This window comes from Felis catus, chromosome A3 (genome assembly GCF_018350175.1).
Source record: "Felis catus isolate Fca126 chromosome A3, F.catus_Fca126_mat1.0, whole genome shotgun sequence".
Classification (NCBI taxonomy): Eukaryota; Metazoa; Chordata; class Mammalia; order Carnivora; family Felidae; genus Felis; species Felis catus.
The window spans coordinates 23760774-23783743 of NC_058370.1; the positions used below are offsets into that span (position 1 = coordinate 23760774).

Here is a 22970-nt window from a genome sequence, read left to right on the forward strand (position 1 = left end):
CCCAGCCCCAACCCAGACATTCCCACTACAGCCTCCCCAGAGTCACTTGGGTGCCCCTGGCCCCTGCACTCCCTGAAGACCATATGATACTACAGTCTTGAACTGGGGGGGTTGGGGGGGTAGTCAAAAGCCACTCAGACACATGCAGGGATTTACCACATCTCAAGGCTGGAACACGTGTTTGGGGGCCCGAGAGCTGAAGGAAAGCCCTGGCCCGGGCCCTTCCAGGCCCCGCTTGATCTTGAAGTCAAGCACCCTGAAGCCAATAAGAACATCAGAATTGCCACATTGGACAGTCCCAAGGTCCCTCCAGCCCAAGGGTCTGACTCTGATAAGGAAAGAGGAGGGGCCATTCAGGAAGATTATGGTCAACCTCTGTGACATTAACCTTAAGGTTCAGGGAAATCATCATACATCTCTATCACTTTAGGCTATATCCTGGAGTTCAGTATCTGGTATTATATGGTAGCTAAATAAACATTTCTTTTTTTCTTTTTTAAGATTTTATTTTTTTAAGTAACCTCTACACCCAACATGGGGCTCAAACTCACAACCCCAAGATCAAGAGTCGTATGCTCTATTAGCTGAGCTGGCCAGGCGCCCCTAAACAAATATTTCTTGAATGAATGCTATCCGGGAGTTAAATTTCTTTTCTTTCTTTTTTTTTTTTTTTTTAAGTCTTAATAATTATATTCTGTATCATCTCTAAGAGCCTCTATTCACCGTATGGCCATTAATTTAATGATTGTATCTTTAAACAAACATCCATTGAATGTTAGTGTATGGCAGACGAAGTGCAAAGCACTAGAGACATAAACGTACTAGGACATGGTCTCTGTCCTTGGCGCCTCCCAGCGCTTCACAACCTGGAACAAAACAGACTGCTATTTACATACACCACCAATAGGTGGTGACACAACCCTAGCCATGGGGTATAAACCCAACTCTGCACTGAAATTCAAATGGGGCTCTTTGCTTATGTCTCTGCCCTTCTTACATTATTTTTAAAAAGCCTATTTTATCAAAATCCAAAAAACAGAAGAACCTAACAACAAAAAAAAGGTTAATAATCAGTGAGAAACAGTGAGACCAGTATTATAACCAGCAGGTCAAAAGACCACACCAAGGCATAGTAATTCAACAGGCTACTGAGGTCAGGGAAAGCTTCACAGAAGAGGTGACATTTGCCTTAAAGGATGAGGCGGAGGGAGAAGGGAAAGAGGCCTTCCAGGCTAAGGTCAGCATGTACAAAGGCAGGGGGGCGTAGGAGAGCTTGGCTGTTCTGGGAATGGTGAGTAGTTTAGTGTTGACTGAAGACAGTCGTAGCTAGCTCTATAAATCAACATGAGAGACACTGAGCTGCAGGATGGTGTGAGGGCAGAGGACAGTGACATGGCCTCAACTGGGGCACCGGGTTCCAAACTAAACTCCCTCCGCAACTTCCTTCTTGTGGGAGGAATGCTCTTCACACCTTCCACCCCCCACCACCCATCTCTATCTCTCTAAAGGAGTCAACACCCTCAACAACCCCTTCCTAGGACCCTAGCCCATCTCACCGATCCTGCAGCCCAGCCTTCTCCAGATCCCCTTGACTCTTCAGCTGTATTAACTCCTGGCTCCTTTCATGGACTTCCTTCTCCAGCTTCTGGGTCTTGGTTAGTAGGAGCAGCAGCTGAGTTGACTCACTCCCATCCAGTCTCCCAGATCCATCAGGTTCTCCAGACCGGGCACCCACAGTCAAGCGGAGACAACAGGTCAACAGGGACCCTGAAAGCCTCACATGCTCAGCCTTGAGCTCCGTCAGATCTCTGAGTACAAGCAAGGAAAGAGCAGACTCCAGTAGGGACCGAGGAAGGGAGCATGGAGATCAGGCCCAGGGAAGCCTGAGGAGCAGGTTCTGGGGAAAGTCATCTGAATCCAACAATATCATCCCTCCCCACCCACTCTTCTACCCCCCCTTCCCCTGTCCCCCACTTCTACAGCAGCCCACTCTCATTAAGTCTAGAATCAGTAGGGGCAAACCTCCCCTCTTATCCCCACACTAACCTGTCAGTGGCTGACTTCATTTCCAGGAAGTGGCGTCGGAAGGTCACCACCTCCCGCCACAGACCAAGAAGGCGACCGTGCTCCCCTTTCAGGTAGCCCTTGAAGAACTGCAAATTCAGAAATCCAGGTCATATCAAAGGGCAGAAGTCTGTCTTTTGCCAGCGCAGGAGTCTAGGACTCCTCCTGGCTCCCCGGGGTAGGGAAAGACGGACTCACGGGAGACAGCTTACGACTGGGCACCTATATTCAGGTCACGCTTAAGAGTTTAATAAAGTTATCAGTGGTATTCAGGAGGTCAAAGGGCCTGAGATGGTATATGACCTTCCTTTGAGCTGATCATAAAAAGATAAACAGTAGTTCCTCAACAAACAGGAACCATTGCCATTATTACCACCGACTTAGAATAAAGATTCAAGGGCATACCACATGCAAATCGCCTAACAAAATACCTGTCATGCAGCAAAGGCTTAGGAGACATTAGTTTCATTAGCTGGGATCTGAAAATTCCTCAAGGTCTGTATCCGTTCTTTCTTCTCCATTCAGGTTTACTAGCTACCTTTTGAGCATCTAAATATACACGCCTCCGGAAGAGGGGAGTCAGTGAGATTTCAGCTCTGTCTAAAACCAAAGCTGGCCACTTATGCAGGGACAGAGCTTCCCTGAGTGTCATTTCACTTGCCAGCAAAACCTCGACTAGGTAGATAAGGACAGTAGTCAGCCGAGAGCCGCAGCAGGGCAAAGCGGCCGGCCCGAGTAGGGAGGAGGCTCAGGGACTTTAGCAACAGTTCAGCTTCCATCCAGGTTCCTAAGTTAACCTTTCCCAGCACTGACCGGGATGGTGGTGCCCCAAGCATAAGCCCCCCCCCAGCCTTGTGGTTACAGCCCCTTATTCCTCCTACCTCCTGCTCCATCTGCCACTGGCTCTCCTTCCTCATTAGCTCATCCCGGGCTCGGCTCCAGTCCACTGTCAGTTTTTCCACATCTTCCCGAAGTGCTTTATTCACCATGTCAGCTTTTTCCATGTGCAGTCGAAGCTGGGTGTTCACCTCTGCTAGACTCTCACACCTGCACTGGGGAGGGGCGGGAACAAGTGCAAAATAAAGGCTTATCCAACCCTCGGACCTCTTGGAGTAAGATGACAAACACTGGAATTTTCCATTGCCCGGAACTGGAGGGCTAAGGCTGAGGTGCATGGTTTTATCCACGTTAGCCCTCAGGGCAGAGGTTTCCTCTCAGCCTTCAGAACCCACTGGCTACCAGCATCACCCCCAGCCAGAGAACATGGGGTTCATCACCTCTGTTGCTCCTCTTCCAATCGGACCAGCAGCTGTTCCAGGCTTGGCTCCTCCACACTTTCCCACCTTGGAGAGATTGGTCCCTTAGCCAGACAGAAACAAGTCTTATTTACCTCCAAAGAGAAAACCACTCAGATCAATTCCCTGATGCCCCCTTCTGCACAATCTTTTTATTCCTTCTTTTTATTCTTTTGATTCCTTCTCTCCTCTGTTAGCAATATGTCTCTTTTCTCGATCGCTACATCCTGAAGGTAAATCCATTGCATCCCCTTTTCTAAAAGTGAACCAGTGACCTCTCCTCAAAGGTGGCATTTGGTAATGAAAAGAGTTTTCAACCTAAGAAGCATAAGATATATCTTTCACTAATGGCCTTGACTTCTACTACACTACATTTTGGACCTCAGGAAGTTATTCAACTTCTCTGAGCCACAAAGTCTTCACTACAAAATGAAGGAGTTACCATTCCTCTCAGAAAGCTGCCTTGCAGGTTAAGTGACATCATAACATGACAATGCCGAATGGTGCCTGGCCTACATAGAATGGTGCTCAGTAAGTTTTGGTTCTTTCCCTCCTCTGAGAGAACTTTCCTGAGAGTAATGTGAGAAGGTGCCGAGAGAGAGCTGGAACAAAGGCAAATGGGTCTTTCAAAGCCAGGTCAACCCAGCCAACAGCACAAATAAATCCCTCTGCCACAAACATGTTTTTTAGGCCTGCAAAGGCCCACTGCTAAGACAGATAAACACTGACACCTTCTGGAGGAAAAATGCCTTTCTTCCTTCTGATTCCACATCCTTTCCAATCTGATTAAGTCTCCCGAAGCTGCATTTTGTCCTTAGAGAGCCAAGGGTTGGCGTCTGACAGGCCCGGAATAGCTAGTCCAATGAAAGTATCTGTGTGATAAAGCTCTCAGGGGCTGAACACAGAAAGAGACTTCCACCAAACACTGCCTTATCACACCCCAACCTCCCTTAGCCAGCAAACAAGGCCTTCCTTACAAGCATACTGAGGGCTCAGGGGGAACCCAAAACAGCCTCACTCACCCCAGAGGCTTCCAGCCGCTTCTCCAGCTCTTGGCACCAGGTCCGGTACTGTAACACCTGAGGCAAACAGAGCAGGATGTGGGCAATGGGCAAGCCTGGTACAAACAGCCCAAAACAAAGGCCCTGGAGGATCTTGGGCAAACCTGCTGTGGACAGGGTCCTAGTGATAACAGTGAGGTAAGGCCAGAACATCTTGTTGCTTCTATCTGGTCCGTTAATAATACTTTCTCTATGCCTCTCATATTGGAGAGGTAAGATTATGGACTTTGGAACCAGAAAACACAGGCTCAGGTCCTAGCTCTATCCTAGGAGAGCAAACATAGACAACTAATTTAGCCCTTGTGACCACCATCTTTAAAAGGGACAGGATAGGGGCGCCTGGGTGGCTCAGCTGGTTAAGCGTTCGACTTCAGCTCAGGTCATGATCTTGCAGTCTGTGAGTTCAAGCCCCGAGTCGGGTTCTGTGCTGACAGCTCAGAGCCTGGAGCCTGCTTCAGATTCTGTGTCTCCTTCTCTCTCTGCCCCTCCCCTGCTCACATTCTGTCTCTATCTCTCTCGAAAATAAATAAACATTAAAAAAAATGTTTTTTTAAAGGGACAGGATGTATATCTCTTGTGAAGTCGTGAGCATCATGGGAGAGGCTGTCCTGTCTCCTGTAACCCTTGTTCCATCTCAGCACCCAGTGCTCAGAGGTGTTCTCTCCGCCTCCCTGGAAGGGCAGCTGCCTCACCTTGGCCTGCAGCTTCCTCACGAGGGCTGCTTGCCTCTGCTGGGCCTCCTGGGAGCTTTTCAGCTTCCGCCAGGAGATGGCTTGGTTCTCTGCCATCTGCTGCTGTAGTGCCAGTACTTGCTTCTCCAGCACCAGCTGCAGTGACTGGGGCTTCATATTGTTCGAGCCAGGGCCTCCTGTCTCCATGGGGGCACCAGACAGGTAAGCCCTCAGGCCCCTATTCAGCCAGAGGCTGTTCACTCCCAGTAAGGTCTCTGATCATTGTTGTGCCACTTGGACCTCCTCTTGAGCTGGGGACCAAAACACACAGAGTTGAAAGGAACGTCTAGGTGATTCAAATTTACTCATCAAATGCTCACTTATCCGGCAAAGCTGGATAAGTGGGTTCCTTTACTATAGGACCCATCAGTGCCTTTAAAATACTAACATGGACCCTAATCTCTAGGATTAGGAGCAGGGAGGCTATGATAAGCATCATTTGCCAAATTTATTGGACCATGAGACAAGCTCACAGGACCAGTGTTTCCTGGCATGTCTTCTGGAACTCTGCACTAGACCGAGAGTTCCTGGTTTACCCCTGCGTCCCTAGTGCTTGGCACAGTGCTTAATAAACATTTGTTGAATGAATCACTGAAGGTGTTTCTAGTCTAGTAGGGGAGAAAGACACAATCATGACACAACGTAGTGTGTGTAATAATAACAGAGACATTATAGGATAGTATGGGAAAACAGTGGAAGGGCATTTAACCCATTCTGGGGGTCTGTGAGCTATGGGACTCAACATCATCATAGTTAATACATGTTAAGTATGTCTGCAGGTCAGTCACACTGTTAAGTGCTTTACACATACTATGTCATTTTTGTCACCATGAGAATCTCGAAGCCTTTCTATTACACTTCAGGGTAGATCATGTTATAACTCTTTGTACATGGATGATAAAATTGAGGTTTACAAGGTTAAGCTTCAGTTAAAAAATTAGAAAGCTTTAACAATTTGTCCAAGTTCATACAGTTGGCATTTGGTTGATTAGGGATTTGAATACAAGCAGCCTGACTCTCTGACAAAGAAATGGAGTAGCAGGCATTTCAGACAGGGGATCCATTAAGAGAGGGAGGGAAAATCAGCTTCAGTAGGATAGCAAACCCTCCTCACCCACCAGGAGCTGGGCCAAACAGGGCAATGGGCCACCTGTGGGGGAGGAGGGGAGACTGGCTGAGAGGGAGGGGGACCAGCCTAACCAGTGACCTTGAGAGATATTCAGGAGAGAGAGAGGCACAGTGGTCAGGAAGAGTTTGGGATTAAGCTCTGCCTCTAATGGGCTCAGTGACCTTGGACATACTACTTTCCTTCCAGTCTCCTCATCCAAAAATTAGGGCTCCCAGCTATGTGACCTCTGAGTTTCTGAGGCCTCTAAAGCACATGATAACGTGGGGGGAGGCGGGTGGGTTAGAGTTCTCGTTTTATTAACCCTGAGACATGAGACACCCACCAGAAGGGTTAAGGAATATTTGATTTTCCAATTACCTATCAAGAAAACGGAATATTAGAGCTGCCCTCTTGGTCTAGCCAGCAGACCATCAGTGTAAACATCTGAAGAAAGTAGTATATACAGCAAATGGAAATCTAACATTTGCATGTACAGTGGGAATTTCAGGGGCCCCCAAATCCCTTTCATGCACCAAACTGTTGATCTACATCCTGGCTCAAATGCCACCTCTTATCATGTCAGGCCAGATGTACACAGGAAGAGTTAATCACTTTTATAGCTATATATACATAAATATATGTATATATGTACTTGCACATATATGACACTGTTATACAGAAGACATTTGTATATAACTATATATAATACAGAGAGAGAGTCTAATGTCTATATTACATTTTATCATTATTATCTATCTTCTCTACTAATCTGTGAATTCCTTAAAAGCAGAAGCTGTCTAATTCATTTTGGTCATTAGTAGGTTGAAGAAATGCATGTGGGCCTCACTCCAGGCAGATCTAAACCCTTAGCGGAGGTTACAAATGTGGCCTGCTGGTTCTTTTCAACCATTATGTGGCCTATATCATGCTTTTAAGAGTTAAAATTAGGTATCAACATTTACCATTGGGAGAACACATATAAAAAATCTTATTTCTAGGGCTGCCTGGGTGGCTCAGTTGGTTGAGTGTCTGACTTTTAATTTTGGCTCAGGTCATGATCCCCAGGTTGTGGGATCAAGACCTGCATCAGGCTCCTCGCTGGACATGGAACCTGCTTAGGATTTTCTTTCTCTCTCTCTCTCTCTCTCCCCTTTGCCTGTTGCCTCCCCTGCTCTCTCTCTCAAATAAAAAATAATAATAATTTAAGTTATTTTTAAAAATTCTTACCTCTGGCTCCTTTGGAAAATCAGAATATCTAGTGACCCAGGACTCACATTCCTATAAGGCAACAACCAGCTGCAGTGAAGAGTGTCTGGGGCACCTGAGTGGCTCAGTTGCTTAAAAATCCAACTTCAGCTCAGGTCATGATCTCACAGTTCAAGAGTTCGAGCCCTGCATCGGGCTCTGTGCTGATAGCTCAGAGCCTGGAGCCTGCTTTGGATCCTGTGTCTCCCTCTTTCTCTGCCCTCCCCCACTCATGCTCTTGTCTCTCAAAAATAAATAAATAAATAAATAAATAAATAAATAAATAAATAAATAAATAAATAAATAAATAAATATCTACTCCCTTAGACAAGGCATATGCTTTCCAGCTCACCAGTCTCCACCCCGCTCCCCAGCCTATCCTCTTCCTCACACTGATAGCAGATTCTAGTTGCCATTTATCCTTGCACTTGTGCTGTTGTTTTTCTTTCTTTCTTTCTTTTTTTAATGTTTATTTATTTTGAGAGAGAGAGGCAGAGAGAGAGGAAGAGAGAGAATCTCTCCCTGTCAGCACAGGGACTTGATCTCACGAACCGTGAGATCATGACCTGAGCCAAAACCAAGAGTAGGACGCTTAACTGACTGAGCCACCCAGGTGCTCCCATGCTGTTGTTTTTTTTTTTTTATAACAGAGTTACAGAGGAAAACTCAGTTTCCTAATTCACATCACCTCCTGGGCAACAGAAGATAGCAGAGTTTGCAAAGCCTGTAGTAGACAGTAAGGAAAGTGCACAAAGCAGGAAGAATAGAGTGGCACCAATACCCCAGGCTGCCTCTCCTAACCTAGAACCCGGGTGAATACAGTCTTCCCTCACACTCCAAACATCCTCTCTTTCTGTCTTTCCTTTATACCAGGGCTGTGTCAACCAGCTCACCGCGGCTCTGTGAAATGCTGGCTCAGTCTCTCTGTGCTAGTTGGAGGCAAAAACCTGCCAGGAAACCACTCTTGGGACCAACAGTGCCAGCAAGAGTAGCTCTGAATTGCTCCATGGGACCTGATGAGCCTTTTCTCCCCTAATAGTGTGAGGGCTGGGCTGGGCTTTTGCATGAAGTAGGAGTCTCAGAGGCCCCAAGGGCTCCCCTCCCTCCTGGGAACCCCTATCCCCCGATGTTTGGTGCCCATTTTTTAACCTATAAAAATGGTAATGTATAGTTCAACCTACTATCTCTATAAGCAGCTCTGCTACACTCCCCAGAATTCTCCTACTAAACCATCTCTTAGGATAAGGCTAAGGCGAAGGCTGCTGTTAACACGTACACATTATCTGGGAAGGTGATAGTGATACTTCAGTAAAGCAGTGGAACTAGGGGCATCTGGGCAGCTCAGTCAGTTGAGCATCTGACTTGATTTCAGCTCAGGTCATGATCCCAGGATCCTGAGATCGAGCCCCATGTCAAGCTCTGTGCTGAGTGTGGAGGCTGCTTGGGATTCTCCATGTCTCTCCCCTTGCCCCTCTCCCCTACTCGCTCTCTCTCTGTAAAAAATAATTTTAAAAAGGAGCGGGATTATATCAGAATTATATGATTATTTTACTTTAGCAGATAATTACAAATCTTTAGAGCTATTTAAAAATTTAGTCCAACCTTCCTCTCATTTTACAGATAAGGAAGCTGAGGCCTCCAGAAAGGCAGTAACTTCATTTTGTTCGTTTTATTTATATGCCCCATTTATCTCAAAAAATGATTTGGAATTGTAGCAAATAGACCACACGAATGTAAGACATTACTAATAGGGGAAATGGAATGCAAAGTATATGGGAACTCTCTGTATTGTGCAATTTTTCTATAAATCTAAAATTGTTCTAAAAAAGTTTATTTTAAAAATGATTTGAAGTGTTTTATGATTAAAACCAAAAAAAAAATCCCCATAAAACTGAAATTCATTAAAACTAGAATAAAAAGATGGAGGGAACAGAGGAAAGATCTGTCAGAGAAGAAACTAGCAGTGTCAAAAGAAAGGTGGGTTTCAGTGTCCCCCAGAAAAGGAAAAGGTCAGTAGTTGGCAAATGGTGACAGACTGAATTACATTCACATAAGATAATGGATATCAGTGTGCTTTGGAAATTGTAAAGCACTGAATAGACAGTCATTTCTGCAGGAAAAGGAAAAAGACCCACTTCTTTCATGCATTAATGTATCTCATAAATGCTCATGAATTTCAGCTCAGTTCCTAGCAGTCTGCCCCAGTGATAAAGACATGAGCAAGACCGACTTCCTTCTCTTACTAGGAACCAGAATGGAAGGGCAGTGACCTCTGAACCTAAGGTGGAGAGTGACAGAAGAGTGATCTACATTATGTATTTAGTTCCCCTCATTCGAAATACTCCAAAAGCAGTATTTAAATAAAGTTTCAAAAATCTTTTTATTTTAATGTTTATTTTTTTTTTGAGAGAGAAAGAGAGAGAGCAAGCAGGGTAGGGGCAGAGAGAGAGGGGGACAGAGGATCCAAAGCAGGATCTGTGCCGACAGCAGACAGCTCCATGTGGGGCTCGAACCCATGAACGGGGTTCGAACCCATGGACTGCAAGATCATGACCTGGGCCAAAGGAGGATGCTTAACCTACTGAGCCAACCAGGTGCCCCTAAATAAAGTTTCAAACAGAAGCATTACCACCTAGACTTGGAAGTGTATATACTGCAAGGACTATGATGGGGACTGGTCTTATTAAATAGAATTTGTCACTTAAAGCAAAAAAGGAAAACCGCTTAAGAGCACAAACAGTCTACTTCCTGAGTGAAGAAACTATATACATTTGTCTGCAGAAATGATCTGTTTCTTATTCCACACAAAAAAATTTAGCATGTGGCCCCTTACATAAATCTCCTATGTGGGGCCCCTTTCTGTTCTCCTCCTCACCTCTCTGGCCTCTCCTTTTTTCTCCTTTGCTGGCTTCTCATCTCCCCACCATCTGAAGGTTGGAGGTCCCAGGGCTCAGGCTTCAGGCCTTGTCTCCATTTACATTCATTTCCTAGGCACCCTCATCCAGTTTCATAACGTAAAATAGCACCTAGACACACATGACTCGCCATGTTACGTCTCCAGCCCACACTTCCCTCTGGGATTTCACACTCTCAGACTAAGTCCAAACACTTATAACCTCTCCACATGGGTGTCTAAAAGGCACCTCAAAGCTAACTTGTCCAAAAGTGAACTTCTGCTCCTCCAATCTTCCCCATATCAGTTCATCACAATGCCATCATTCTGAATGCTCAAACCAAAAGCCTAAAGTCATACTTATTCCATTCTCCCACACCCTGCAACCAATCTATCGGCAAACCCTGTTGGCTCTACTAGATCCTATCACATTTCAACCCCTAACCACCACGATCCCGGGCGAAGCCCGAGTGGGGTGGAATAAGGTATGCCCACCAATTCTTTGACTCACCTTCTTTCAAGAGGTGGAGCCTAATTCTCTCCCCTTGAGTATGAAATGCAATAAAGTTAATGAAGCTGAATAAAGTAGAAATGGCTGCCAAGACAAGGTCATAAAAGGCACTACAACCTCTCTTTCACTCTCTCCCCTATGTCCTGAGGACACTCAGGCAGCCCTGTGAGAAGGCCCAGCAGCAGTAAGGAACCATCCTGGGAGCAGTGCAGCCATCAGCCTGACTGCAGTCTCCTGGGAGATCGGAAACCAAAAACACCCTGCTAAATTGCTCCTAGATTTCTAATCCACAACTGAATGAGATAACAATTGCTATTTCAAGCTGCTAAATTTGGGAGTGATTCCTTGCCCAGAGATAGAGAATTAATACATCTGGATTACTGCAAAAGCTTCCTAGACGGTAGCAATGCTTCCACCCTTGCTTCTAGAATTTGTTTCTTTTCAACAGAGTAATCTGAGTGATCCTTTCAAAACAGTGACAGATTATGCAACTCAGAACCCTCCAATGGCTACTCAGAGTAAAAACCAAAATCATCATCATGGGCTCCAGGCTCCTAATTATTTGATTCCAGCCTCTAATCGTTTTAATTCCATTTCCTACTCCTCTCCAGCCACACAGCCCTCCTTGCTTCTCTTATTGGAACACACGAAGCCACCCACCCACCCCTGGCCTCTTCCTCCAGGTATCTTCTTGATTCGCTTGCTCACCCTTACCACCTTCAGGCCTCTGTCTCAGTTAAAGTGTCACTGTCTCAGTTAAAATTGTTCCTTAACAAGGGGCGCCTGTATGGCTCAGTTGGTTGAGCGTCCGACTTCGGCCCAGGTCATGATCTCACGGTTTGTGAGTTCGAGCCCCACGTCGGGCTCTGTGCTGACAGCTCAGAGCCTGGAGCCTGCTTCAGATTCTGTTGTCTCCCTCTCTCTCTGCCCCTCCCCCACTCATGCTCTGTCTCTCTTTCTCTGTCAAAAATAAACATTAAAAAAAAGTTGTTAAAAAAAAATTGTTCCTTAACCCTATATAAAATGCCACCACTCCTCCACACACATTGGTATTTCTATTTACCTTATCATGTGTTATCTGTCCTTATCTGATTATTACGTGTAATATACTTATCAGAATATAAATTTCCCAAGTGCAAGAATAGTTTTATTGACCATTATATACCCAGCTCCTAAAACAGTGCTTGGTATACAGCAGGTACTCATTAACTATTTGGCTGAATGAATGAAAGAATATGAGAGCATTAGGTAACACGACCCCTATTACCAATGGTCTTACAAAACGCTGACAGCTCTATAACCTTCTAAAAGGTAAAAAACAGATCATATAGCACTTTACTCTCTCAAAACAATTATTTGCAATCTTCACAAAAAAACCTTTGAGATAAGGGGCACCTGGGTGGCTCAGTCAGTTAAGTGTTCGACTCTTGGTTTCAGGTCGTGATCCTGAAGTTCGTGAGTTGGAGCCCCACATTAGGCTCTGCGCTGACAGCGCTGACAGACCTGTTTGGGATTCTCTCTCTCCTCTCTGCCCCTCCCCGACTCATGTGCTCTGTCTCACACTCTCTCAAAATAAATAAACTTAAAAAAAAAAAAACAAAACCCTTTGAGATAAGATATTGTCTTCATTTTGCAGACGAGAAAACTAGGCTCAAAAAATGGAAGGGATATAACTGATCGGTAGCAGACAAGCATGAAACCCCAATCTGCTTCCAAACTCTTGGCCCTCTCCATTACATTAAGCTGCCTCCCAAATAATGAAATAGTAAATCACAGTTCTGTGAGGGTCACCTCCTAAAGGGTGTGAAGTGATGAGTCCTAGGTCTGCAGCTCTCTGACGGAAAACGGGCAAAGAAAGGTAGAGTGCCAAGGAACAGAGGGCTGGCAGTAGGTTCTACCCCTGGTTTTGTCATGAACTCACTCTGTACATTTGGGAATATCAATTCTCCTTTCCAAGCCTTCTCAGTCAAATGTGCATCATAATGATGGCCTCCACAACTCATGGGGTTAATGTAAAGACCAATTCAACAGACATTTATCAAACCCAAAGGCAATCTAGTGAAATCACATGCTCTAGGGACAGACAGCCTAGAATTCATTTCCCAGCCCCACTCACTTATTAGCTGTGAAACTACGCAAAATGATCTACGAATGCCTCAGTTTCTACATGCATAAAATGTGAAGATACAGAATCCACTTCATGAAATTGCTGAGGATTAAATGGGCCTTCACATGTAATGCATTTAGTAGCACTTATGACTATTTAGCAAAATATTAGTATTACTATCATCAAGCACTAGACTCTGGATAATAGAGATGAAAAAGGCAAAGGCATAAACGCCCAAGTGCACGTGCGGAAAGAGGGGCAGGAAAACTAACTCCGTGCAACGAGTGCAAAAACCAAGCAGTGAGATTAACATTGCCTGCAGAAAGCGGTTGGGAATGGTTTCCAAGGAAGTGATACTTGAGTTGGGTCGCGAAGAACCAAAGTTCCGGAGTAGGGCGGGAGTGGTACTGGGCTTTGGGACAAATCACGTGCAAATCCCCAAGGGCAGAGGGAGCAGCAAAATTCTGGGAACTGGGAACAAGACGCGCAGCAGAGCGCAGGGGGCTCGTCAGTTATTGGACACGAGGATCGGGAAGATCCTTTTCTGCACGGATTGGAGCCCAGAGTGGTGGCCGCAGCCGGATGCGGAGGCAAGGGGCCCGAATCCCTGGGACCGGTCCCAGCCCCCCTCTGGGCCTCGGGTTCCTCCCGAAACGGGAGGCCGCTGCTCCAACGGGATTCCCTAAGGCGCCCGAGGCTGGCTGGTCTCTGGGCCTCAGACCGTTAACCCAGGCACCTCCCGCCTGCCCATGAGGCCCCACCTCACCACGCTCGGCTCCCGCGATTTCCAGCGTGATCCTCAGCGCCGGAGCGGGAGATGCTGCCACTAGGGCCCGGCGGGGGGCGGGGGCCCGGCACCGGGCCCAGGCCCAGACCCCGCCCCCCAGACTCCCGCCCTGGCAGAGCCCTCCCCCCACGCCCAGTAGCGTGCCCCTGAGCGGATTGCGCCACCTCGGCGCCTGCCGCCATGTTGAGTACTGGCACCGGACTTACTGGAGTGGCCCAGATGGAAAGGCGGGATGACATTAAGAGATGTAAGATTCCCTGGGCAGAAATGAGGACAGCCAGGGTTGCTAGATTCGAGCAAGGGAAGTCTTGGTAACAGACAAATCTTGCCCTCAAAAATCCCCCTTTTGGCTTCGGGGTTACACATTGCGCATGTGTGTGGGGCTTAGATCTACGTGCGTCTGCTCACTGCTCCACCCACAAATCCGAATGCAATTAACGAGGAAAGAGGGAACCAGCCTCTGGATCTGGATAAAACTGCAGGGTGAAAAGTTGTGGGATTTCTCGTATTCAGACCTCGTAGTTCCAAGCCGACTCAGGCAACACAACTTAGTGTCGTTTGAACACGCAGCACTGTGTTCACTCACGTCTTTGCACAAGGTGATCTCTGCCTGAATGTCTTATATCCATTCGGAGAACCGCAGTTGGTCTAATTTTCTGTGTAAACCTGACTTCCTCTAGAGGACTCTTTCTTACCTCTATGGCCCAAGTGTTATTCCCATAGTATTTTGTGTTCAAATTATCAATGCATTATCAACCAAAACGTTTTCTTAGAGTTATAAATTTAATTTACCTGCCTCTTTTCCACTCAGTGGTTCTAAATATTTAGTTGGGATTAAAAAGCAAAACAAAAACAGGGGCGCCTGAGTGGCTCAGTTGTTGGACGTCACTCTTGATTTCGGCTCAGGTCGTGATCTCAAGGTAGTGAGATGAGAGCTTTTTGCTGGGCGTGGAGCCTGGTTGAAATTCTCTCCCTCTCCCTCTGTGTGCTCTCTCTCTCTCAAAAAAAGGAAATTCTTAAAATGCAAAGTCTTAGGTTCCACCCATAGGGAGTGAGTAAACCAAGAGTGGAGCCCAGGAATCTGCATTTTGGCAAATACCTTAGGTGATTGAGAAGCATTGCATAAGACTGTGTATTTCTAGCACCCATCACAAGGCCTACAAAAATAGGTCCTCAGTAAGTACTGGGTGAATAGATGGATGGATGAATGGACAGTTGGAGTGAAACAGACAATCTGCAGCCAAAGGAACCTGAGAAGGCAACACTTTGATAAGAGCTGTATTGTTTCTTTTCTCCTATAAGAACAACAACAAAAAGTTCTTAATAGTTACTTTGAGAAAAAGAGAAAGTAAATGGGGGAGAAGAGAACCCCAAAGTGAAAGGCAAATTAGGGAGAAAGGAAGAAACATCGCAGACACTGGACAGAGAAAAAGATCCAAAGAATCAGTGGTGTGGGAATCCACCCCCAGGGAAATACTCCTGCAACAAGTACTGTGCAAGAATGTTCAATACAACCATATTTGGAATAAAGAGAAAAGAAACAATTTCTTTGCCTCAGGGCCTTTGCATATACTAGGCCTTCTACTTAGACTGTTTTCCCCTAGCTCTAGGCTTAATTGATACTTTCCCCTCCTTCAGTCCTCAGTTAAATGATACTTCCTCAGGTAGGTCTTCCCTGACCATGCTATCTAAAATAATATCCTATCAGGGCTCCTGGGTGGCTCAGTTGGCTAAGCATCTGACTTCAACTCAGGTCATGATCTTGCAGTTTGTGAGTTTGAGCCCCACCCACACTGGGCTCTCTGCTGTCAGCGTGGAGCCTGCTTCAAATCCTGTCTCCTCCCTCTGCCCCTCCCGGACTCGTGCTTTCCCTCTGTCTCAAAAATAAATATAAAAAAAAATTAAAATAATATCCTATCATTTTCTATCATAGTACCCTCTTTCATAGTATTTTCCACTTACTAACATTTTTTGTTTACTTATTATCTTTCTCCCCCTCTAAAGTTTAAGTTTCATGAGGACAGGAGACTATATCTGACTTATTCCCAGCATCTAGCACAGAGCCTGATACATTGTAGGTGCTAAATAAGCATCCATTCAATGAATGAATCAAGTCAGCATTAGTGTTATGAAGGTTAATAGCATAGAATCCATCAGCAAACTACACAATATGTTTTAAGACCATGAGAAGTAAATATAGCTTTCAGACTACCTATGAAGGGTAAAGAGTAGACGGGCATTAACACCAAACAGATCTTCAATCTTTGTAAAAGAGATTTGTTCACTCTTTCCCTCGTTTGTTTATTCATTCACCCTGCAAACATTTACTGAACATCTATTATGTACTCATATTGGATATTAATACAATGTATTAACAGAATACATTGGAAATTGTGTTAAAACATAAAGTAGTACAACTGGGGGACACTTGGGTAAATCAGTTGGTTAAGCATCCAACTCCAGCTCAGGTCATGATCTCGTGGTCTGTGGGTTCGAGCCCAGCGTCAGGCTCTGTGCTAACAGCTAGGAGCCTGGAGCCTGCTTCAGATTCTGTGTCTCCCTCTCTCTCTGCCCCTCCCCTGCTTGCGCTTTGTCTCTTCCTCTCTCTCAAAAATAAATAAACATTAAAAAAAATAGTAGTATACAACTAGGTATTTTGTCTGGGCCAGAGCAGAACGTAGAGTTAACTGATGTGTGAACGTGAGTAACATTATCCCCTAGAGGTTCTCTAGACTTTGAAAGTACATCAGCCTTCAAGTGCTCTTCAAAGTGCCAGGAACTTTTGGGACAAACAAACTAGTAATCATACACATCACTTGAATTGTTTGAGGCCCAAGTGCCCTCTGAGAAAAGACTTAATCCAGACACAATTAGAGTCTGGCCATGTTCAAATCTGTCTGATGAACCAGAGTGGGAAGAAGTTCTCAAAGGAGGCTGGATTGGAGGGAAAGACAATAGATCGGTGGGAAGAAAACCAACATGAGTCCCCTCCAGGCTTCTTCCTCTATGCTCCAAATTCCATCTCTGGGAACATGCTTTATATCCTAACCCTCTCCCAGGGCTATCATATGGATCCTGCACCCCAGCCTTGTTCATTATTTATAGATATTTCCTCCCCTCCCACCCCCATGCCAAGAGGCTGCCTGGAGTGACTGACTTTTTTTCTTTTTAAAATTATATATGTGAAATTTCAAAGGGAGGTGCTAAAACACCATATGTATTTTTTTCTAATGACCTAAAATCTATTTTAAAGTTCTTAAATCCCTTATCTATAGGGTCAAGAGAGTGGAGGATAGAAAATTTGTGTGGAGCTATTTCTGGCTGTGAGTCTCCACCCTTCTTGGAGAAGATTTAATGGCTCAAGCCAGATGACTGGAAGAGGGGACTTCCAGAGGGTTTGAGGTACCAAATCCGTCCCCATTGCAGTTAGAGAACATAGTGACTGGATCTACCTCCTGCCTGGGAAATCTAGCAACAAGGGACAAGCCTGATAACTGCTTTGGTAGCAGGCTAAGGAGAATGCTGCTGTGTTGGGGTTGGCATGCTCTCCCAGAATTTGTCAAGAAATGTTTTCTGTAGGCCAGATGTGGGCTCAGTAAGAGAAAGCCTGCCTAGGCCTGTCCTGGGTCCTGTTCAGTAGGGCCTCCTAAAGGGGTAAAGAGACCCCAGAAGTAAGAAGACAAATGACCACTGGCAATAGAGAAGGCTTTGCTAAGGGGAATTCAGGAGAGGGGCCAGCAGGGAACCCCTAAAGAGCCTGGAAAAGTACCCCATGAAGCTTTGATGATGGGCAGGAACAGCTATAAACATCTGCCAGACCCAGAAAGCATAAAGCCAATGACATTACTAGTTCAAAGAAGACTTTTCCCACTCCGTATCAACACCTTGAGTGACGGAAGCAAGGAGGGGAAAAAACTGAGGAAAAATCCTGACCATTCCCCTCTTTCTCACTACAAGCTAACAGTCTGAAGCAGAGCTAGAGGCACAAAAAGAAAATAGTATCTTGAAGTAGATTGTGAGCAACTTGCTCCTGTCCATCTGAGTCTATTCATTCCTCATTAAACAAATATTGATTGAGTACCTACTATGTGCCAAATCCTGAGCTAGACCCTGGAAGAGACCCAAAGAACAATAAACACATGGACCCTGCTTCAGTTCACAGACTCACATGGGAGGCAGGCAAATACATGCATATTGCACACACAAACACACTAACTCTTATAAAGAGGGAGTTACTGGCTTCATAGAGGTGGTGATACTACAACCTGATTGTGAAGGGTGAATCTGCTGAGCAGAGAAAGGCAGGGAGGGCATTCCAAGCAATGTGCACGGCAGAATGGTGTGCAAGGGCATAGCATTTTGGGGAATGTGGGGATTTTCTCTGGGCACTCCTCTTGCTGATTCTACCACTTGGTTGGATTGTATGAATTTTCTTGGACTGGATTATTAGATAATAGTACAGTCCCTTTCATCTGCTGGATATTTTCCCCCCTGGCCCCACCCTGCCTCAGCTTGACAAAGTCAAGCTCTAAGTAACTGACTCATCCAAGCCTGACATTTCTTGAAGTGGGTGGCATCTTTGTACCACCACTCAGGACTTGGGCAGCAAAGGATGTTTGTTGACAGCTCCCACAGGACCAGGTCCTCTCCTTCCTCAAAAAATGAGCCCTTAGTTATATTTTAACCTGAGACTTTATCTGCTGCCTCATGTGACACAACAACTAAGCTCTAAGATTCCAGGCAGGAGGGGCGCCTGAGTGGCTCAGTCAGTTGAGCATCTGACTCTTGATTTCGGCTCAGGTCAGGATCCTAGGGTTGCGGGATTGAGCCCCACATTGGGTTCTGTGCTGAGCGTGGAGCTTGCTTGGGATTCTCTCTCTTCCTCTGGACTTCTCCCTGGCTCTCTCTATATATAAAATAAAATAAAATAAAATAAAATAAAATAAAATAAAATAAAATAAAATAAAATTAGAAAATAAGATATTCCAAACAGGAATCAGATGGAAGAACATAGTCAAAAGAGCATTAGGCTTGGAGGCAGACACACTCGCCTGGGTTTGAACTGGCCCTGCTTTATGTCTTTAAGCAATCAACCTCCCATCTCTGAGCCTCAAATCCCTAAGTGCAAAATAAGGGTAATAATACTCACCCATTAGGATTTTATATGCAAAATGAGAGATAAAATTAGATGAAGGGAGGGGGGAGTAGAAGTCTAGCAAGAATCTGAACTTTCTGAGTTCGAGAATGACAAGAAGAAGAAAAAAAAAAAAGAATGACAATAAGGTTTTCAGGTCCCAAATATTAACAGTGATGACCTCTAGGGAGAGACACTAGGGAGCACTGTGGAGGGGACTCGCTCTTTTAATTAAAAAGCTTTGCTATTGTTTGATTTTTTTTTTTACAATGAGCATGACTTTATTTTGTAATTAAAATATATTCAGTATGGATATCATACTTCAATAAAAAGTTTTTAAAAATATTGCATAGAAAGTCATCCAGGAGACTGATAAGAGCATTTGCTTCTGGGAAAGACTGGAAGAACTAAGCCTTTCTGTGTATTCTTTTGTACTCTTTGAATTTTTTTCATCATAAATTTCTATTATTTCACTAATATGTATAATTTTAAAAGGGTTTTTAAATTACTTTTATTTTTTTAAATTTTATTTATTTTTGAGGGAGAGAGCACGTGCACAAGCAGGCGAGGGGCAGAGAGAGACACAGAATCCAAAGCAGAGTTCAGGCTCTGAGCTGTCAGCATAGAGCCTGACAGAGGGGCTGGAACTGTGAGATCATGACCTGAGTAGAAGTCTGGCATTCAACTGAGTCACTCAGGTGCCCCAAGTTACTTTTAAAATAAAAGTATTTAAAAAAATTTTTTTAAAGAATAAAATTGAAAAATGTATGGTTACTTTACTCATGCCCCACACCTGGAACAGACAGAAACACACATACACCTGCACACAGTTTCCAGATTGTAGTATCTGCAGGGAATGGTATGGATTGACCTAGGCCCTCCCTATGGAAAGGTGCAGTTCTCTAGAAGATCAGGTGGGGGAGCCATTGAGAGCTCACTGCAGAAGAGCCCCTAGGAGTGGCAGCTCTTGGGAAGTCTGAACAATACAAACCGAGGGTACCTGGGTGGCTCACCCAGTTGAGCATCCAACTTCGGCTCAGGTCATGATCTCAGAGTTGGTAAGTTCGGCCCTGCGTCGGGCTCTGTGCTGACAGCTCAGAGCCTGGGACCTGCTTCAGATTCTGTGTGTCCCTCTCTCTCTGCCCCTCCCCTGCTAGTGCTGTCTCCTTCTGTCTCTCAAAAATAAATAAACGTTGAAAAAAAAACCAGAATGATATTTAGAGGAAGGATTAGGTGGCTGTGTTCTTGGGGGTGGGAGGGCTCTCTGGGCGCCCTAGATGGGAACAGCGTAGGCCCCACAAATCAGAAGAAACACAGGGGGAGGGTCAGGGACTCTGGGCCCTCTTCCCAACTATCCTTAATATGCAGAGTGATGATACCAGGAAAGATCAATCCTTCCTTGTTGTGGGACGCGCTATGGATTCAGTCATGTGTATGGGTTGAGTCCTGCCTCTATCATTTCTAACTATGTGACCTACTGTTGGTCACTTAACTTTTCTGAAACTCAATGTCCTCATTTGTGAACAAAGATAGCATATTAATAACTGAATCCTTTTTTTTTTAACTATAATTTTTGGAGCTCCTTCTGTATGCTGGTCACTGAAAGAAAGGTGCTTTATATGTATGTAAATATAATTTAGTTCTTAAAAGAAGGTATTTTTATCCTAATTTTAGACATAAAGAAACAGATTCAGAGAAGTGATTATTTTTAAGTAATTGCTCTCCTCATTGTGGGGCTTGAACTCACAACCCCAAGATCAAGACTCACATGCTCTGCTGACTCAGCCAGCCAGGTGCCCCGAGAAGTGATTTTTTAAAAAACTATAGATGATAGGGGTGCCTGGGTGGCTCAGTCGGTTAAGCCGCCGGCTTCAGCTCAGGTCATGATCTTGCAGTCTGTGAGTTCGAGCCCCGCGCTGGGCTCTGTGCTGACAGCTCGGAGCCTGGAGCCTGTTTCAGATTCTGGGTCTCCCTCTCTCTGACCCTCCCCCATTCATGCTCTGTCTCTCTCTGTCTCAAAAATAAATAAACGTTAAAAAAAATTAAAAAAAAACAACTATAGATGATAGGTAACATTTATGTACTACTTACTATGCATGAAACACTATTCTTTTTTTTTTTTTTTAAACTTTTTAAGCTTTATATCTGAGAAAGACAGAGACAGAGCATGAATGGGGGAGGAACAGAGAGAGAGGGAGACACAGAATCCGAAGCATGCTCCAGGCTCTGAGCTGTCAGCACACAGCCGGTCACGGGGCTCAAACCCACAAGCTGCGAGATCACGACCGGAGTCAAAGTCAGATGCCCAGCCAACTGAGCCACCCAGGCGCCCCAGCATGAGACACTGTTCTGAGAAGTTACAACAATTGATAACAACTCTATAAGGTAGGTATATTAACATTATTCTCATTTTATATGGGAGGAAACTGAGGGATGGAGAGATTAAACTAGACCAAGGTTCCACAGCTGGTGAATTGAGGAGCCAGGAATTGAAGGTAGGTAGCCTGGCTCTTAATCATGTTACATGTCAATCTTTCCTTCATAAAACTCTCCACTGGGTTTCCCACCTCACTAAAAATAAAATCCAACTTCCTTTTCTCTGGCTTGCAAGGGCATACTCAAAGTGGTCCAGGCATGATCTGACCTCATGTCCTATCGTTCTCCCCCTTGTTCACTCTGCTTCAGCAGCACCAACTTCTCTTGGTTCCTAGATTTGTGGAGCACATTCCTGCCTCAGGGCCTTGGCATTCACTGTTCCTTCCGCCTGGAATGATCATCCCCCAGAACTTTGCATGGCTCATTCTCTCACTATATCCAGATCTCTACTCAAACTTCACCCCCCTCAAAGAGATATTCCTATCTAAAATAAACATTCCTTTAATTCTGCTTTATCTCTCTTCACAGCACTTAGAATTCTCTGAAACTGTGTGTTTGTTTGCTTATTTGTCTCTTCCACCAGAATGCAAGCACAGACTTGGTTGTCTTGTCCACTGCTAGATATCCAGTGCTCAGGTGTGGGACCCACCACACTATAGGCACCCAATATATAGTTGCTGAATAATTAGGTACATAAATGAATGAATATCGAAGGTGACACAATTTAAAAATTTTTTTTTAATTTTTTTTTCAACGTTTTTATTTATTTTTGGGACAGAGAGAGACAGAGCATGAATGGGGGAGGGGCAGAGAGAGAGGGAGACACAGAATCGGAAACAGGCTCCAGGCTCCGAGCCATCAGCCCAGAGCCTGACGCGGGGCTCGAACTCACGGACCTCGAGATCGTGACCTGGCTGAAGTCAGACGCTTAACCGACTGCGCCACTCAGGCGCCCCACAATTTTAAATTTTTAAAAAATGTTTATTTATTTTTGAGAGAGGGAGAGACAAAGCACGAACAGGAAAGAGGCAGAGAGAGAGGGAGACGTAGAATCCGAAGCAGGCTCCAGGCTCCAAGCTGTCAGCACAGAGCCTGATGCGGGGCTTGAACTCATGAACTGTGAGATCATGACCTGAGCTGAAGTCAGATGCTTAACTGACTGAGCCACCCAGGTTCCCCCAAGGTCACACAATTGGTTAGAGGCAAAGGCAGGACAACAAACTGAGTTGTCTGGTCCTGGAGGCTATGCTGTTAGCCATTGTGCTGTGCTAGACTGGCTCTGAGAGATGCTGGGAGGTTCAGATAGCATAATGAATGTGAAACCACTTTGAAAATTGCTAAGTGCCTGAAAAAAAAAGCTGAGGATTATTATTATTATTATTATTATTAGTCAGTTCACTGCTTACTCATCTGTGAAATGGGGATAATAATACTCTGGCCTGCCAACTTTAAGAGGATGTTTTGTGGAGTGCCAATGAGATAATGGATGGGGAAACATATAAAAGTTAAAGGCTCTACATGGTAGAAGGGACTGTACAGATTATTTCCATGCCAGTGGCTTCCCAAGGCTCCCATCCTCTACCTCGAGTTTGACATTAATATTGCTGACAGGAGTGGGGGAGGTAGGGGGACATGAGGGACCAAGGGACTCTGCGTCC

The 22970-nt window shown here is 45.1% G+C and overlaps 1 protein-coding gene across 11 annotated transcripts in view; it reads right to left on the reverse strand.

Moving 5' to 3' along the window:
* CEP250 (centrosomal protein 250) overlaps positions 1-14142 on the reverse strand; it is a 51750-nt gene extending 37608 nt beyond the window's left edge. For 5 of the 11 annotated variants that reach the window (XM_023251295.2, XM_006929814.3, XM_023251296.2 and 2 more), the window contains exons 1-7: positions 13777-13922; positions 5113-5402; positions 4382-4438; positions 3342-3424; positions 2946-3111; positions 2047-2153; positions 1557-1808 (exon numbers count right to left, since the gene is read on the reverse strand). In XM_023251295.2, coding sequence (XP_023107063.2) covers positions 1557-1808; positions 2047-2153; positions 2946-3111; positions 3342-3424; positions 4382-4438; positions 5113-5298 — 851 coding nt within the window. In that variant the 5' untranslated portion in view covers positions 5299-5402; positions 13777-13922. Of the gene's footprint in view, positions 1-156; positions 257-1556; positions 1809-2046; positions 2154-2945; positions 3117-3341; positions 3425-4381; positions 4439-5112; positions 5403-13776; positions 13923-14008 lie in introns of those variants that run through there. The other 6 variants (XM_045053697.1, XM_045053698.1, XM_023251294.2 and 3 more) reach the window with 6 other exon arrangements.
* Positions 14143-22970: the final 8828 nt, after the last annotated feature.